Raw genomic sequence first — 14543 nt, 5'->3', positions numbered from 1 at the left:
TAAGTGAGATATATATATCTGATACGCAAAGAAACACCATAACGTAAAGTTTTTGAACACCGCATTGCGGTCCTATAATATTTATGAATATGTACTTAAAATGTATTCGGTACCCTTTCTAGAAAGGAAAACTTCCATACAGTTGTTTACGAATAGAATAGCGTCTAATAATAAAACCTCACAATTTGATTTTTGAAATCAAAAACTAGTTTAATAGTACCTAGAAGTAAAAACAAATTTGTGTATTGTTACAAAAATGTCAATATTTTATGAATATCAATTTAGTATATATAATTTTTTTATAATATGCACTTTTAATTACCTTTTTTGTAAAAAAGGTAATTTACTTTAAAATGATCGATGATATTATGATAATTTAGCGAACAGAATTAATGATTCAAGAATCTTTATTTAATCACAATAATTGGTAAGTTCTTAGATTAAGACCCGTCGAATACATTTTTTTTTTAACTTATCTATCTATGCTCAAAATTTGACCGTTTATCGGCATAATTTCGCTACAAAATTAATTCCACGGCTCTTAATCTAAAGACTAGTCCAATAATTAAGAATATCGAAATATAAATCTAGACTGTTTCTAGCGATAAGAAAATTGTACTTACATTTTGACATCGTGTTGAACTGGATATAATCTTAATCAGCAAACCTTTAAACAAATACAACGGTTAATTTAAGAGACAGTCAAAAGCGCAACAAATTGTTATCGCGATGTAAACATGTGCGAGTAAACTAGACCAACGCTCGCTTTGTTACTGTTTTTATGATAAGAAGTGTTGACAACGCAAGACATAGGTACATAATTTAAAAGATTACCATTTTAAACAACCAATTAATAATTAAATAAATTACAAATGTTAAGTTCTAACCTTTGGAGCGAGATGGCACCATGAAACACTTGATTCTATGTTATACGATCGTGGATTCAAATCGGCTGAGTTCTGTCTACGTTGAAGTTAAAAGACATCGACGTAAGCCTTTGCCCAACCGTGGAATACTAACGGAATTATATGTTACGAATAAACGTTCATATTATTTTGTCTCCACAAAATTGTTTATATTATTTCAATGACATTGAATCGAGTAGGTACTGATCGCAAAATTGTTAAACAGAAAACAAATTAAATATAATTGCACGGTCTAATATCATTTTAATAATAGTGATTACATGAAACTATTATATTTCAATTTCGAAACAAACTTTACTATTATGTTTAGTAAATAAATAAAATATACCGTGTTGTTTAGATTTTTTTTTAAATAGGATTTTTAATCATTACAACAATCACAGTGGGTTATTTTTTATAAATAATTATTTTTATTCACAACAATTTCACTTTTCAAAATATTTAAACCTTAACAATCTCAATGTACCTACTTGTTTTATCATAATTATAAGCAAATACATTGAAGAGTACTTTAACAGCGTGTTCTTTAAGTTGTATTTCGAGTATTGTTTCAATGTTTTTTTTTTTTATATTTTAATAAATATTACTGCATTTTACTTACTTCTTTTCGTGAATTTGACATCGAGAAAACAATTAACTAAATTTACAATGTGCTTGTAAAATAATGAAATTTTTTAACATCAGCTTATTACAGTGTCAAATGTATTTTGACGTTTAACTTTAGACTTTTTTAACGTTTTTTTACTATCATCATTTTTGAGGTTTCTATAGATTTTTATAGGTTACCTCATAAAACAAAAAGCATGGTGAAATAACAGTTATGAGATATTTCCATATTTAATAACCCATAATAATGAATAATGATTCTCTAATCTCCATCAAAAATTTTACGATCGCTGACCACAAAATGTTTAAAATTGGGTCAACATTTAAGCAAAATTATCCTATTCTCTATGATGTAAATGGCATATAGCCAATTGGTCTAAATGTGGTTACTTTTTAAAGCCAATACGAAAAATGCAAAAACTTCCCACAATTATGTCACATTTGGTCATAATTTGTATTAATAAAAAAAAAAACTGCGTCGATATAAGTTTTTGATATTATATTTATCCGATTCTTAAACTTTTTTTCGTAAATTTCACACATAAACATATTAATAAGTATAACCTATTCATGTTTCACTGAGATATTATCTCGTAAGTTAAATATAATTTAGAAACTTGATATAGCGTAAGTTATGATCTAGATCGAGACTAATAAAATCGACTTTAAGTTAACTTACATCTAAATAATATTGTTTTCAAGCAGTATTGTGTTCCTGTTGGTGAGTAAGGTGACCAGAGCTCCTGGGGGGATTGGGGATTGGGTCGGCAACGCGCTTGCGATGCTTCTGGTGTTGCAGGCGTCTATAAGCTACGGTAATCGCTTACCATCAGGTGAGCCGTACGCTTGTTTGCCGACCTAGTGACATAAAAAAAAATGTACGAGAAGAACCCCAAATTATATAAATCAAACAGATAACAAAAGTTTAAAAAAATATATATTTAATAAATATTAAAATTTTGTTAAAATTTTATATTCAAAAGCACTTTATATGTTTTATATATAAAAAAAAACTAGCTGTTCAACGCGGTTACTGTTATCTAAATATATATAGCTTTTTTCGCTAAATGGACAACTAAAACATAATTTTTCAATTCGAACAAGAACTTCCTGAGATTAGCGCCTACAAACAGACAAACTCTTCAGCTTTATAATATATCAGTATAGATAGATAGCTAAATGCGAATTGTGGAATAGTTTTTTCACTGTGATAAATCACGCGAAGATTTGAATTACGTAAAATATACTTAGGGAACGTACCCATACTACAGAACCCGATTTTACAATTTTTTCAAGAGATGTATAAGGCCTTCAAATAGTGTGGTTTCTGTCTTTAATTTTTGCCACAGCTTATCGTAAGACACCAAATCAAAGGCCTTTGAAAGGTCCAGGAAACACGCATAGCCTGGCGTGTTCCTGTTCGTATAGTATCGTACAGTATGCTTAAGACACAGCACTGCACTTTCAGTGGACAGTCCAGGTCTAAATCAGAACTGTGCGTCATGCAGATTTAGGTGCGTATCCAATCGACTACTGAGCATACTGTCTAGTATTTTCGCAATGATGGTGGCCAATGATATGGGTCAATAGTTACCTTAGACATATGCTCACCCGCATACTGTACGTGTTCAATGCTTAGGGAGTCATGTTCAAGTGATTTTCCGCGTTTTATGTTCCGTGTACACATATTACATACATATGAATTTAGTTAAAATTGGTTATTTTAATATTACAAACAGACACTCCATTTTTATTCATTTCTACAGATATTTTATCGAGGGGAAACATACTTGCCTATTCTATCTCCCGCTGTCAAAGTCTATTTGTATCATCATACGTCAAATAGTGTTATTCACAACTGGTGGATCAGACAATATATTTTCTTAAAAAAGAACGGCTTATAATCTTAGCATAAGTAACATTAATTACAAAACAGTTTTTCTTACCTTGACAATATGCAAAAGATAACTAAGATAGATTTTTATGAATTTGGATGTACCTACCTATTAAAATACATTTATTGTCTTCATGTATCCTCAGCTAATGCTAGTATGCAATAAATAACATTACGAGTATAATATTAAATACGAGCCAATGTCGTAAAGAGTTTTAGAAATACCGTAATACGAAAGAGCCGGCGTCGAATTCCAATTTCCGTTGTTTGTGTTTATTATCGATGGAAAATATGCTTTATTGGAATTTTATGCTATTTTATTAATTAACTTCGAAATAGGCATTAATTAACTGGCATTTGCCTCCGTTTTGTTAACCCCATAGGCCTTATACTATAATAATATGAGCCAGAATCTAGAATGGACCCAAAAAAACATTAATTAGTTTTTGTTTAGTTACCGAACTATAGTATAGATAGCTATGCGTTTAGTATACGCTTTAACAATACATTGTTTATCAAAATGTTTTTTTTTGATATTGCGTCTTTTACTGATTACAACTCACAAGTATATTTTATACATATTCTATTTAGGTATATGGCGTCTACTAAAACGTTATCACCAGTCCGAAGTACCATGAGTCACAACCCACCCCTCAGCGAATACAGTTAGAAAGTGCTCATTTAAAGTAACGAGTTAATAATATAATTACGAATTTGTAATCTTCCTATAGTATTTATTTTACGCGTAGTTTATCTTTTAGACGATGTTTAGACGATGAAATTTTTTGTAAAATATGTGTTTGTTCTAATATAGTTTCTAAATGAAATTGTAGATGTTACTGAAACGTAGCTTGTAAGTCTATTTCGTTCCAGCTTCTTTTATATTTTTGTGTTTCTATATAACTCTGTAAATAAGTGCGTAAAAAGGTAAAATACGAGAGAGTGCGTATACGAGATGTGTGTAGCGAGAACTAAATCAATACGGCTTATATTATGAGGTATACAAAAATATTGTTGTAATATCATCATATTATAAGGATTTTTAATTGTTTTTTAGTATCTTCTTTGTGGAAAGTTTTACGACTATATTTTTTATACAAATGTGCTCAATATATTATACAGAAGTGCGAATGCGAATAATTTAAACTTACTGGTTTTAATAAGCTGTCCGATATTTCTCTCACATATCACAATTTTAATATTAAATTATTCTCTAATTCTTACACACAATATTTATAATAATTAAAGCTATTCGAATGCTTATGATGTTCATAGTTTGTACCTATAAATAGGTATTCAATTTATACTATTAAAATCACAGAAATAAAACGATTATTTTGTCTGTATTTGTTATAGGCACCCCAACGGTGCCTGACGTAACTGTGACCGTATTTCCCCATTGAAAATGCCACGAATTTTTCACCCTTATATTTCGCTTACGCATGCGTACATTTTTAGGTTATCGACTTTCTCCTTTTACTACTCATAAATAAGAGAGACAGGGGTAAATGGAGTGACATGCGCACTAACGGTTAAATATTGATGGAAATAGATTTGACTGTATTTTATGGCTTATTGTAAATTTTACTAACTTTTTGTAAATGAATGCTTTGTTCTATTATTTATTATAAAAACATCAAAATGAGTTCATAATTTAGAATATGTTTAAAATTACATAAAATAATTACTATGAAAACAACACGAGATATTTTTATAATAAGCTGATAAGGGATATTGTATCAGTAGCGCCATCTATCTATATACCAGCGCAATTTGACGGTCCTGGCAGTTCCGACGATTTATAATGAGGAGGATCTGGTTGTGGGCCGACTCGACTTCGCAGGGATTTTGTTAGATGCCAGCACCTGCCATGACGGGACTTTTCTTGTAATTCACTGTCCTTGAGCCGCCAACCGTACTCATAATTGCTGCATTCAGCAAAATAGTACTTCTGCTCAGGTGATGTCTTACTACGCTTTGCTAAGTATTGCACTCTACCGAATTCAGGCTTCGATTTATAGATGACTTTAGCTAGTTCTGGATCAACTGGGCGCATAACAGGTTCTGGTGTCAAATCGTCATCTGGTTTTTGGAGTCTTTTATCTTCTTTCGGGTCTCCGAGACCAACGTCAACAACAGAATGTCCGTGACGAAGGTGTTTGACGCCAGGTATGAATTTTCCATCTCGTAGGGGAGTTTTTCTTCGATTGAACCCCGCTACTACGTGGTCCCTGGTAATAGTCGGTAAGCCACCTACCATGTTGTGAGCTATGACGTCAGTTTCGAAGTAATTAGTTGGCTCCCGGGTAAGCATAGCCGCTTGCTGTATTTGCTCCCAATGTTTATGTATCCAGTTAAGACGTAAACGATTTTCTTTTTCATAGTTTTCAATGAGAAATATTATAATGGCCGGATTAGTTATATCTAGTAACGGCATTTTGATAAAAGTAAAAAATATATAAACGAAGAAAACTTACGTTTTATTCGGTGTCAATAATAGTCTCAAAACAAACGATTTACTTCAAAATGAAATGTCACTTATCGTCTTTGTCGTGTCAGCTGGCCAATAACAAAATAATATTGAGATAAAAATATCAGTTGCTGCGTTACGAATTTACGATATCCGGTAATACCAGTTTTCACGGACTTTCTAATTTTCCTGTTAAATTAACAGGTTCAAAAGATCAGTTCTTAACGTTATGGCTACGAGACTGTTTCGTTTAATGTAGTTGTTGTCTTACTTATAAAAATATATTTAAATAAATCAGTTAGTTCTGTATCGTAGTCTGTTAAATTCTGAATAAATCATTTTTTATTCTTAACATTACTTTTGTTTCAAAAATAGCTCTAAAGCGGTTTCATAATATCGGTATCTCAATGAATAGGTCAACGACGTTGTGAATAAATATACATTCAACAAACAAAAACTGTAAATTTATCTAAAATAAAAGCATTATTAATTTTAGCACCTACTGTAAATATGGAGCGGTGGCAAACAGTATTTATTTGAAGTACGGTAAATATGTTTGAAGACGCGTTGGCGTAACGGTCACAGCACTGGTTTGTGGCTGTTGCACTGACAGTTGCGGCTTCGATCCCGGACATGACAAACATTTGCATTGGCCATACAAATGTTTGACGTGGTCTGGGTGTTTGAGCAGTCCTTGTGGGTCTGCCCATCGTGCCTCGGAGAGCACGTTTAACACACCTATATGATAGTTATCCTTACTCATGATATATCCACCACCCGCATTGGAGCGATGTATTGGATTAAGCTCTGATCCCTTCTCCTACATGAGGAAAGAGGCCTATACCTACCAGTGGAATATTACAGGCTAAATCGTAATTATTATTATACAAAAAAAAAAAAAAAAATTTATGTGACCGTGAAAGTTTAAAAACCTACTTTGATTATCATGTCTGGCTTTTATTAATAAACTAGGTGCCCAGACAGTCTTTTGTTCTGTCAAAAGTTATAGATATAGTAAAAATTATATATTTTTTTAATTTTTCTTTTAGTATTAAAACCTTCCGTGGGCCTTAAGGATCATACAAAAAAATAAATTAGCCGAATCAGTCGAGCCATTCTTGAGGTACGCGCTTAGCAACATTCATTTTTATTTATATTATAGTTGTCATTAATTTATGATTTTATCGCATTATATTTTGTAATATATTTGTCTGTAAGAATTAGTCAAAAATGCTAGGTAAATGTTCGACTTCATCTTTGGTTTTCAACAGACAAGAATATGGTCACTTGCATTTCTATTGTTTATTCTTATGTATACAAAAAATTGACAATAATAAATATTAATGTTAAAATACAATAAAAGACTTCGTTTATTTCAAAATTTGTTTATTCATAAATAAATAACATTTGTTTGGAACAAAACAACCTCCATATTTATTCATACACCATACGACTCATCATAGTGAATTACAATTATTAATTTTCTAATTACTTTCTAATAATACTTACAGCAATCTTAAAATTTACGTTGTACATATTTCATTACCACAAATAATTTGAGATTTTTATTTACGAAAATATCTAATGTTTATCTATAGAGAGAATCATTCCAATTAGAAAATATTTTATCTTTATTTCGCTATGGAACAATATAAATTGGTCATATTGTTTGTTGTACGTAAAGAGAAAAATTGGCATTTTTTTTTGTATAAAATACAGATATTTAGATATAAGACTCTTTTACATGTCTAGACATTAATTTGATTAAAATCTCGATCCTTATTAGAAATTAAGAAAGAGGAATAATTAAAAATTTTAACGATTTCAAACCGTGTCAATGATTCCGTTAAAAACGTTACAAGCAATTCGAAATTGTGAATTTTACTAATACGTCGTTTTTAAAGTTATTTTTGTTTGAACTTCACAATTTTTTGTTTGTGGTTCACAATTTAAAGTATGGAACAAAGTCAAAACTCTCTGCAAATTTCAATTTTACTAAAATTATTCTTTATTTGCAGTCATATTAGTAAACCACACATTTCGCAAATACAACATTTTTATGATTTATAAAAATTTCAGCAATATACATGGTGGCAATAGTAGGTAGATTTTTTGTATTATATTAAAGCGTAGCTTATAAATATAACAGGGCTGCTAGCTCATAGAAGTAGGAGAGAAACTGAGGCTTGAGAGAAAACAGCCTACGTTTGAAGGATAAATATGTTTTCAGATACGAAAGTTTATCAACAACATGCTGAAAATATTTAATTGACATTTTTATCATAACATTGTTTGTCTCAGATAGTTATAGTATAGTTTGATGAAACAACATGACTGGAATGGATAAACGGGTTCCGTAACTGTCAGTAATAAAACTAGCGCGAGGTGACGGTTCCTAAAAGCAACTACAAAGAAAACAGCAATTCAAATAGACGATTTAAGATAAGTACTTACCCAAAAAAAAAACATGTTAATTTTGTTAGACGACTGTTATATTTACCACAACATTGTGCGATCAAAACTTAAATTTTTATTGTCCACATACATTGAAACACGTGATTTCTACGCTCGAGACAAGGACTTATTTACTAAAAATTAATATCAATCTAGTGAAAATTATATAATCGCAATACTCAAAGCTTGTATTTTTTTCGGAATCGATTAAAGTATAATTTAGTACAATACATAACTATATTACAATTTTTGGTATCTTGGTCATTTATTTGCTAAGTGTCACGACAGTTAGGCCCTGATATTTTTAATCTGTGGTTATTTGATGATTTGAGGGATAATGCTATAGCGTACATTACAAGTATCTTAAATGATACCAAAACTAGACAAACTCACACGAATAAACATCATGTTATACGTAGTAGGAATAGACGAATGAGGTAAGTAAATCTGATCATTCACATACGCAATATGACATCTCGTAAAATATATAAAGGTACATTATGATCCGTATAAAATAATGCAAACATAGACGTTATTGTTAATCGAATGTATAATCGCGTTGCGTTAGATGTATTACAAATTCGACTATCATCTACACTACACAAATATCACACAAGTCGTCCACACATGGAGCTCACGTCATACGTCACATGTCACACGGTCACACCTACATTCCGGACCAACAGGAACACACCAGAATAATGACAATTATAATATGAGGTACTAAACGGAACCGAACAAAACACTGATAAAGTTATACATTTAAAAAAAAAGTTAATCCAAAACTGTCAACGCTTAGCTAACTATTGGTCTAAGAAATGAGGTTCTGGACGCAATCGTCGAATTAGTTCAGTTCGTTCAGCTGACAGATTTTCGGATCTCTCGGTAGTGTTAAAGCGTTGTTGCATACGAGTCCGACCACAGGGTTTTCTAAGTTTTCGTACTTAGAATTGGTTTCTGATGATAAGCTTACCGCTCCACTGCTGTCCCCTTCGTAAGTCCCCTCCGTGTCATCAACGTGTGAACTAGTGCTTGATTTATCGTTTCTTTCATGCATATGGTCCTTGTCGAGGCCGTAGTCGAACTTTTCACCGCTGTTTTTGTCATTATTCGCGAGTTCAATCCAATGTGCCCGGTTTGATTTCACTCGGTCGAGCATAGGTTGTAACGCTGGCGAAAGCACCGCAAATGCCTGTAATAAAATTATATAAGATATAATAACTGTGTTTGCTCGCAAACGAAAAAAAACGGTTTTAATACATCGACAAGTATTACGGAAGGTTTTAATACAAAAAAAATATATATATATAACTTTTGACCGAATGAAGTCTGTCCGGGCAGCTAGTTAGACTACATATTTTGTTTTATATATGCAACCTTATAACTTTTTACTGGGTATACCGATTTTATTTTATTCTTTTCAACCGACTTCATATATATATTGGATGATCGGGGATAACTTCGTTGTTTATGAACTGATTTTGATAATTCTTTTTTTGCTGAAAAGGAGACATCCCTAGTGTGGTACCATGATAAGGAAAGCAGGATCTAATGATGGGATAGCAAAGAAATTGAGGGAAACCCTCGAAAATCCGCATAGCTTTTTACTGGGTTTACCGATTGTAATGATTTTTAATTTAATCGAAAGCTGATGTTTATCATGTGGTCACATTTAAATTTCATCGAGATCTAATTAAAACTTTTGGAGTAATCTTTGATAATGCGTATTTACTTGACAAATTTTTTGTCTACCTTCGTTGTATTGTCGATATAATTAAAGTCAGTTTTTCTTCGTTTGCCTGCAAACACAATTATAAATCGATTGAAAATAGTAGGGCCTATTAATTTTAACGTTATTTTTAGTGTTTAAAACAAATGTTTACCTCATATATGGGGAGGCAAATAGTATCGATAAATTTGACTTGCATAGCAGGGAGCTGATCCTCTTTATCTCTGTTCATTATATCCTGCAAGACAAAAAGCATTATATATAAAAACAATTATATACGAATACTTAGTCATTTTTATGTTATGATCCTTACTAATATGTTTTGATGGTGTAATTAAGAGCCGTATTGTCGAATTGCCAAAATGAATCTAGCGATAGTTTTTCGATTGAGGAAATTCGCTAAATAAATTAGTATAATCGTTCGGATTATTCACGTACACATTACATGATTGTGTTATAGTCAGGTTGATTTTAGTTTATCTGTTTTACTGTTCATTCATTCTAAAATTCTAATAAATCTTAAAGAACTTTTTTTTTTACATAGAAAGTTTATACTTCAAAACTATGCGCTTATTAACTGTTGCATAAGGTTTTTTTTCATGTTCTTTACTTTCAGTATATGGTTTGAAAAAAAAATTACATTCACGAAAAACAAAACACGGCGATACGAAATTTGCCAGGACAACTCAGCTGATTGTGATTATCTATTAAAAAAAAAAATGGCAGTACAAAAATCGAGATCGTGGTCAGTATATATATATGTACAATTTTATTTTTGTGTTTACCCACACATTAGGGATTCTAAACATTTTTTGAATATCATATCAAAAAGCGAGCGAGCGAGGGTTCGCTTAAACCGAAAATAAAAATCATCATATTATCAAGAATTTCGCTCTGGCGGGTACACGGTTCCATAGCTTAATTGGCTAGAGCGCCGACACGGTCAGTCGGAGACGCGGGTTCGAATCCCGCTGGAGCGGTCAATTTTTGATATGATATTCAAAAAAAGTATATATATATATATATATATATATATATATGAAGGCGCAACTCACGATGGGCGTGAGGTTGAGGTTCTGGCGCTCGAGGTCGCCCTGGCGGAAGAACTCGCCGGCCACGAGCGCGGCCACGCGGCGCTCCACGGGCCACGGCTTGGAGATGGCGGCCAGGTCGCACGCCGTCATGAGCATGGCGCGCAGCAGCCCGCGCCGCCGCGCGCACGCGCCCCACGCGCCGCCCGCCGCGCGCTCGCGCACCAGCTCCAGGAACGCCGCGCGCTTGCTGCAACACGCATATACGCATATCGCATCTACGCTTCGGTCTACACTATCCCGCCGTATACCCAGATATATGCCTCTATCTCCATATAGTAGTAACGAGGAAAGATCGGATTAGAAATGAGTATATAAGGGGAAGTTTGAAAGTAGCACCCGTGACAGAGAAAATGAGGAGCAATAGGTTAGCGTGGTATGGGCATGTAATGAGGAGGGATGAACGCTATGTTGGTAAAAGAATGTTAGGGATGAATGTCGAAGGACGAAGAGCGATCGGGAGACCGAAAAAGCGATGGATGGATTGTGTGAGTGAGGATATGAGAAAGAAAGGAGTAAGCACTGAAGTGACGAATAATAGAGAGGAATGGAAGAGAAAAACATGTTGTGCCGACCCTACATAAGTGGGATAAGGGCAGGAAGATGATGATCTCCACTGAGGTAGGACACAGCAGGAATCTCCTGCTCAAAATATGGAGCAGCCCGACTGGGGTAGTACATCGACCTTACAAGATCACAGCTAAATAATACTGTTTTCAAGTGTTGTGTTCCTGTTGGTGAATAAGGTGACCAGAGCTCCTGGGGGGATTGGGGATTGGGTCGGCAACGCGCTTGCGATGCTTCTGGTGTTGCAGGCGTCTATAAGCTACGGTAATCGCTTACCATCAGGTGAGCCGTACGCTTGTTTGCCGACCTAGTGACATAAAAAAAAATGTACGAGAAGAACCCCAAATTACACAAATCAAACAGATGACAAAAGTTTAAAAAAATATATATTTAATAAATTTTGTTAAAATTTTATATTCAAAAGCACTATATATGTTGTATATTAAACCTGTGTTATAAAATATAATACATAGGTGGGCGATAAAATGGTACTTTATATTTTTGATATTAATAATTATGTTAGAGTTGAGTTGTGTACAACAAAATATACGCTTCAGCCTGTAATATCCCACTACTGGGTATATGCCTCTATCTCCATGCACGAGAAGGATTGGAGCTTAATCCACCGCGCTGCTCCACTACGGGTTGGCGGATATGTTCCCTACTATGAGTAACGATCGTTATCAAGTGTACATGATAACAACCGGGACCGAAGGTTTAACGTGCTCTCCGAGGCACGGTGGGGAGACCCACAAGGACAGACATCCAAACTAGAAATAAATATTTGTACAAATACAAATATTTATTTTCATCCCGAGTGGGATTCTAGCCCACAAACCGTCTGTGTTTTTAGGCGTCCACTTACACAACTACACCAGAACGGTTGTTACATTATGACTGCAGGTATCAGGTACATTAAGAAAACTAATGACTTACGACTTACATATTACAAAAAAAATGTGTTGAATTTTTCAATTGAAAGTACAAAACCTCAAGTATTTACTATATCAATTTTGTTTCAAGTGTTTATGAAAGCCTATCATAAAAAATTATTACTTATATTTTATGATAGGCGGACAGACAACTCCTTATATGCCTATTTTAAAACGAGGGAAAAAAAGGGTAGACGTTCTCATTACGGTGTCATATCATTACTTTTTGTCGGGTTTACTGATTGTGATGATTTTTTTTTTATTGTAAAGTTGTGGCTTGTCATAAGCTCCTTTTTAAATTTGAGAGAGATCTGAGCAGTAGTTGTTGAGTTATCTCTAATAATATGAGTATGTATTGTATATAGAAATGTTATAAAAATGTTTTAGAATAAACACAATTATCATTAATCAATTATATCACAAAGTATTGATGTTTCTAAGGAAAACTTTCGTAAAACGATAAATTAATACAGTGTAGTTTAATATTATTAATTTCTTTCGATATTTAACATTGGTGTTGCTAGATTCTTCTAAAAGTAATTTATCCAAAACATTATTTTATTATATAAATATAATAGGATTAGGTTACCTAAAATATACGGCTAAATCGGTAGATAAGATAGCATCTTCCAAAACTTTCACGACTTTTTCATAGTCTTCTGAAGACAAATTGGCCAAAATCTGATTTCCAGGTGAATTGAGGATCATCAAGCATTGGTCGAAGTGATGATGTTCCATCGTCGACGTCGAATACAATTGCGCTAAAGGAGATGACGCCCTGAAAATATAAACAATTACTTAACAATGTATTTTATATTGGTCAAAAGCTCACTTTAATATCATTAGTAAGCTTTATACTTTTTCAAGCTTTGTTCCTTTTTTTACCAACAACTTTTTACTCTACTTATTTTGATATTACATAAAATGTTTACTTCGAATTTCGTGAAAAAATAGATTCTTACTTGATTTGAAAAGAGTTATTGGTCCCTCGATGATCAAGGTCGTGACATAAGCAGCCTATTATTAATGCCAAACATTCCAATTCGCCAAATATCTTCCACCATTGCGTCTCCTGAAATTGACATAAAACCAAAAGTTAGTACTGACGCAGTTAATTAAGGAAATCCTAAAAATAAGATTCAAACTTATAATGATTTTAGATTCAAAATATACTTTAAATTGAGATTCTATTATGGATGTTGTATCTAACAAAGATTGATGCTATCTACCGATTAGTATAGGGGCGATGATAACTTCAGAACTGAAGAGAACTGACAATTATAAACCATTCGTATCATATACAGTTATAGATCTATTTCATGTCTCGCCCTATATATTACGCTACAATCTTTAGGCAATATAAATAATACAAATGAAAAAAAATGAAATATTTTATGCAATCGAATTTCACCAATATTACTTACAGTTAATATGGCGAACATCATCTGGGCGACGTTAAAAGCATGCCTCCAGTTATGGTAGGTTACATTGCGGTAATTCTTCTTAACGCTCAACAACCATCTGCAGAGCACGCCGTAATCTATATGGAACCTCTCAACAAAGTCGAGGTCCAGAAACATTCTGAGACAAGCTTTGAGGGTATCGTCATCAGTGAGGTCTATATCGTCGAAGGCGAGTTCGTGAAGATTAAAGTGGACTGATGAGGGTATCCTTAAATTCTGAAATATATAATAAAATATTTTTCAATAACTTTACTCTTTACGAATTACTATTAAAAATTACGATAATGACACACGTGGAAAATAACCAAATATTAGTTAAAATATCAACTTAGTCAGATTCTCGTGTACTTGTACTTTCTTACCATAACATCTAGGTACTTAATTTTTTTACTAAAATAAATTCTTACTGAT

At 32.9% G+C, this 14543-nt stretch overlaps 2 protein-coding genes across 2 annotated transcripts in view; both read right to left on the bottom strand.

The window, feature by feature from the left end:
- Window positions 1-5182: 5182 nt before the first annotated feature.
- LOC123660646 lies at window positions 5183-5863 on the bottom strand. The gene has a single exon (XM_045595702.1). It carries the CDS (start codon window positions 5861-5863, stop codon window positions 5183-5185), a length of 681 nt encoding a protein of 226 aa, XP_045451658.1.
- A 3331-nt stretch (window positions 5864-9194) lies between these two features.
- The window catches only part of LOC123660645 (dual 3',5'-cyclic-AMP and -GMP phosphodiesterase 11-like), a 92687-nt gene continuing 87338 nt past the window's right edge, over window positions 9195-14543 (bottom strand). Inside the window, exons 13-18 of the mRNA XM_045595700.1 lie at window positions 14094-14348; window positions 13632-13741; window positions 13259-13447; window positions 11135-11360; window positions 10234-10317; window positions 9195-9542 (exon numbers count right to left, since the gene is read on the bottom strand). Of these exons, the coding sequence (XP_045451656.1) occupies window positions 9195-9542; window positions 10234-10317; window positions 11135-11360; window positions 13259-13447; window positions 13632-13741; window positions 14094-14348 (1212 nt within the window). The remainder of the gene's footprint in view (window positions 9543-10233; window positions 10318-11134; window positions 11361-13258; window positions 13448-13631; window positions 13742-14093; window positions 14349-14543) is intronic.

This window comes from Melitaea cinxia, chromosome 15 (assembly GCF_905220565.1).
Source record: "Melitaea cinxia chromosome 15, ilMelCinx1.1, whole genome shotgun sequence".
Taxonomy (NCBI): domain Eukaryota; kingdom Metazoa; phylum Arthropoda; class Insecta; order Lepidoptera; family Nymphalidae; genus Melitaea; species Melitaea cinxia.
This window is presented reverse-complemented; position numbering and strand designations above follow the sequence as displayed.

Coding starts and splice junctions, on each gene's coding strand:
- LOC123660646 (XM_045595702.1), bottom strand. CDS start 5,863: ATGCCGTTACTAGATATAACTAATCCGGCCATTATAATATTTCTCATT.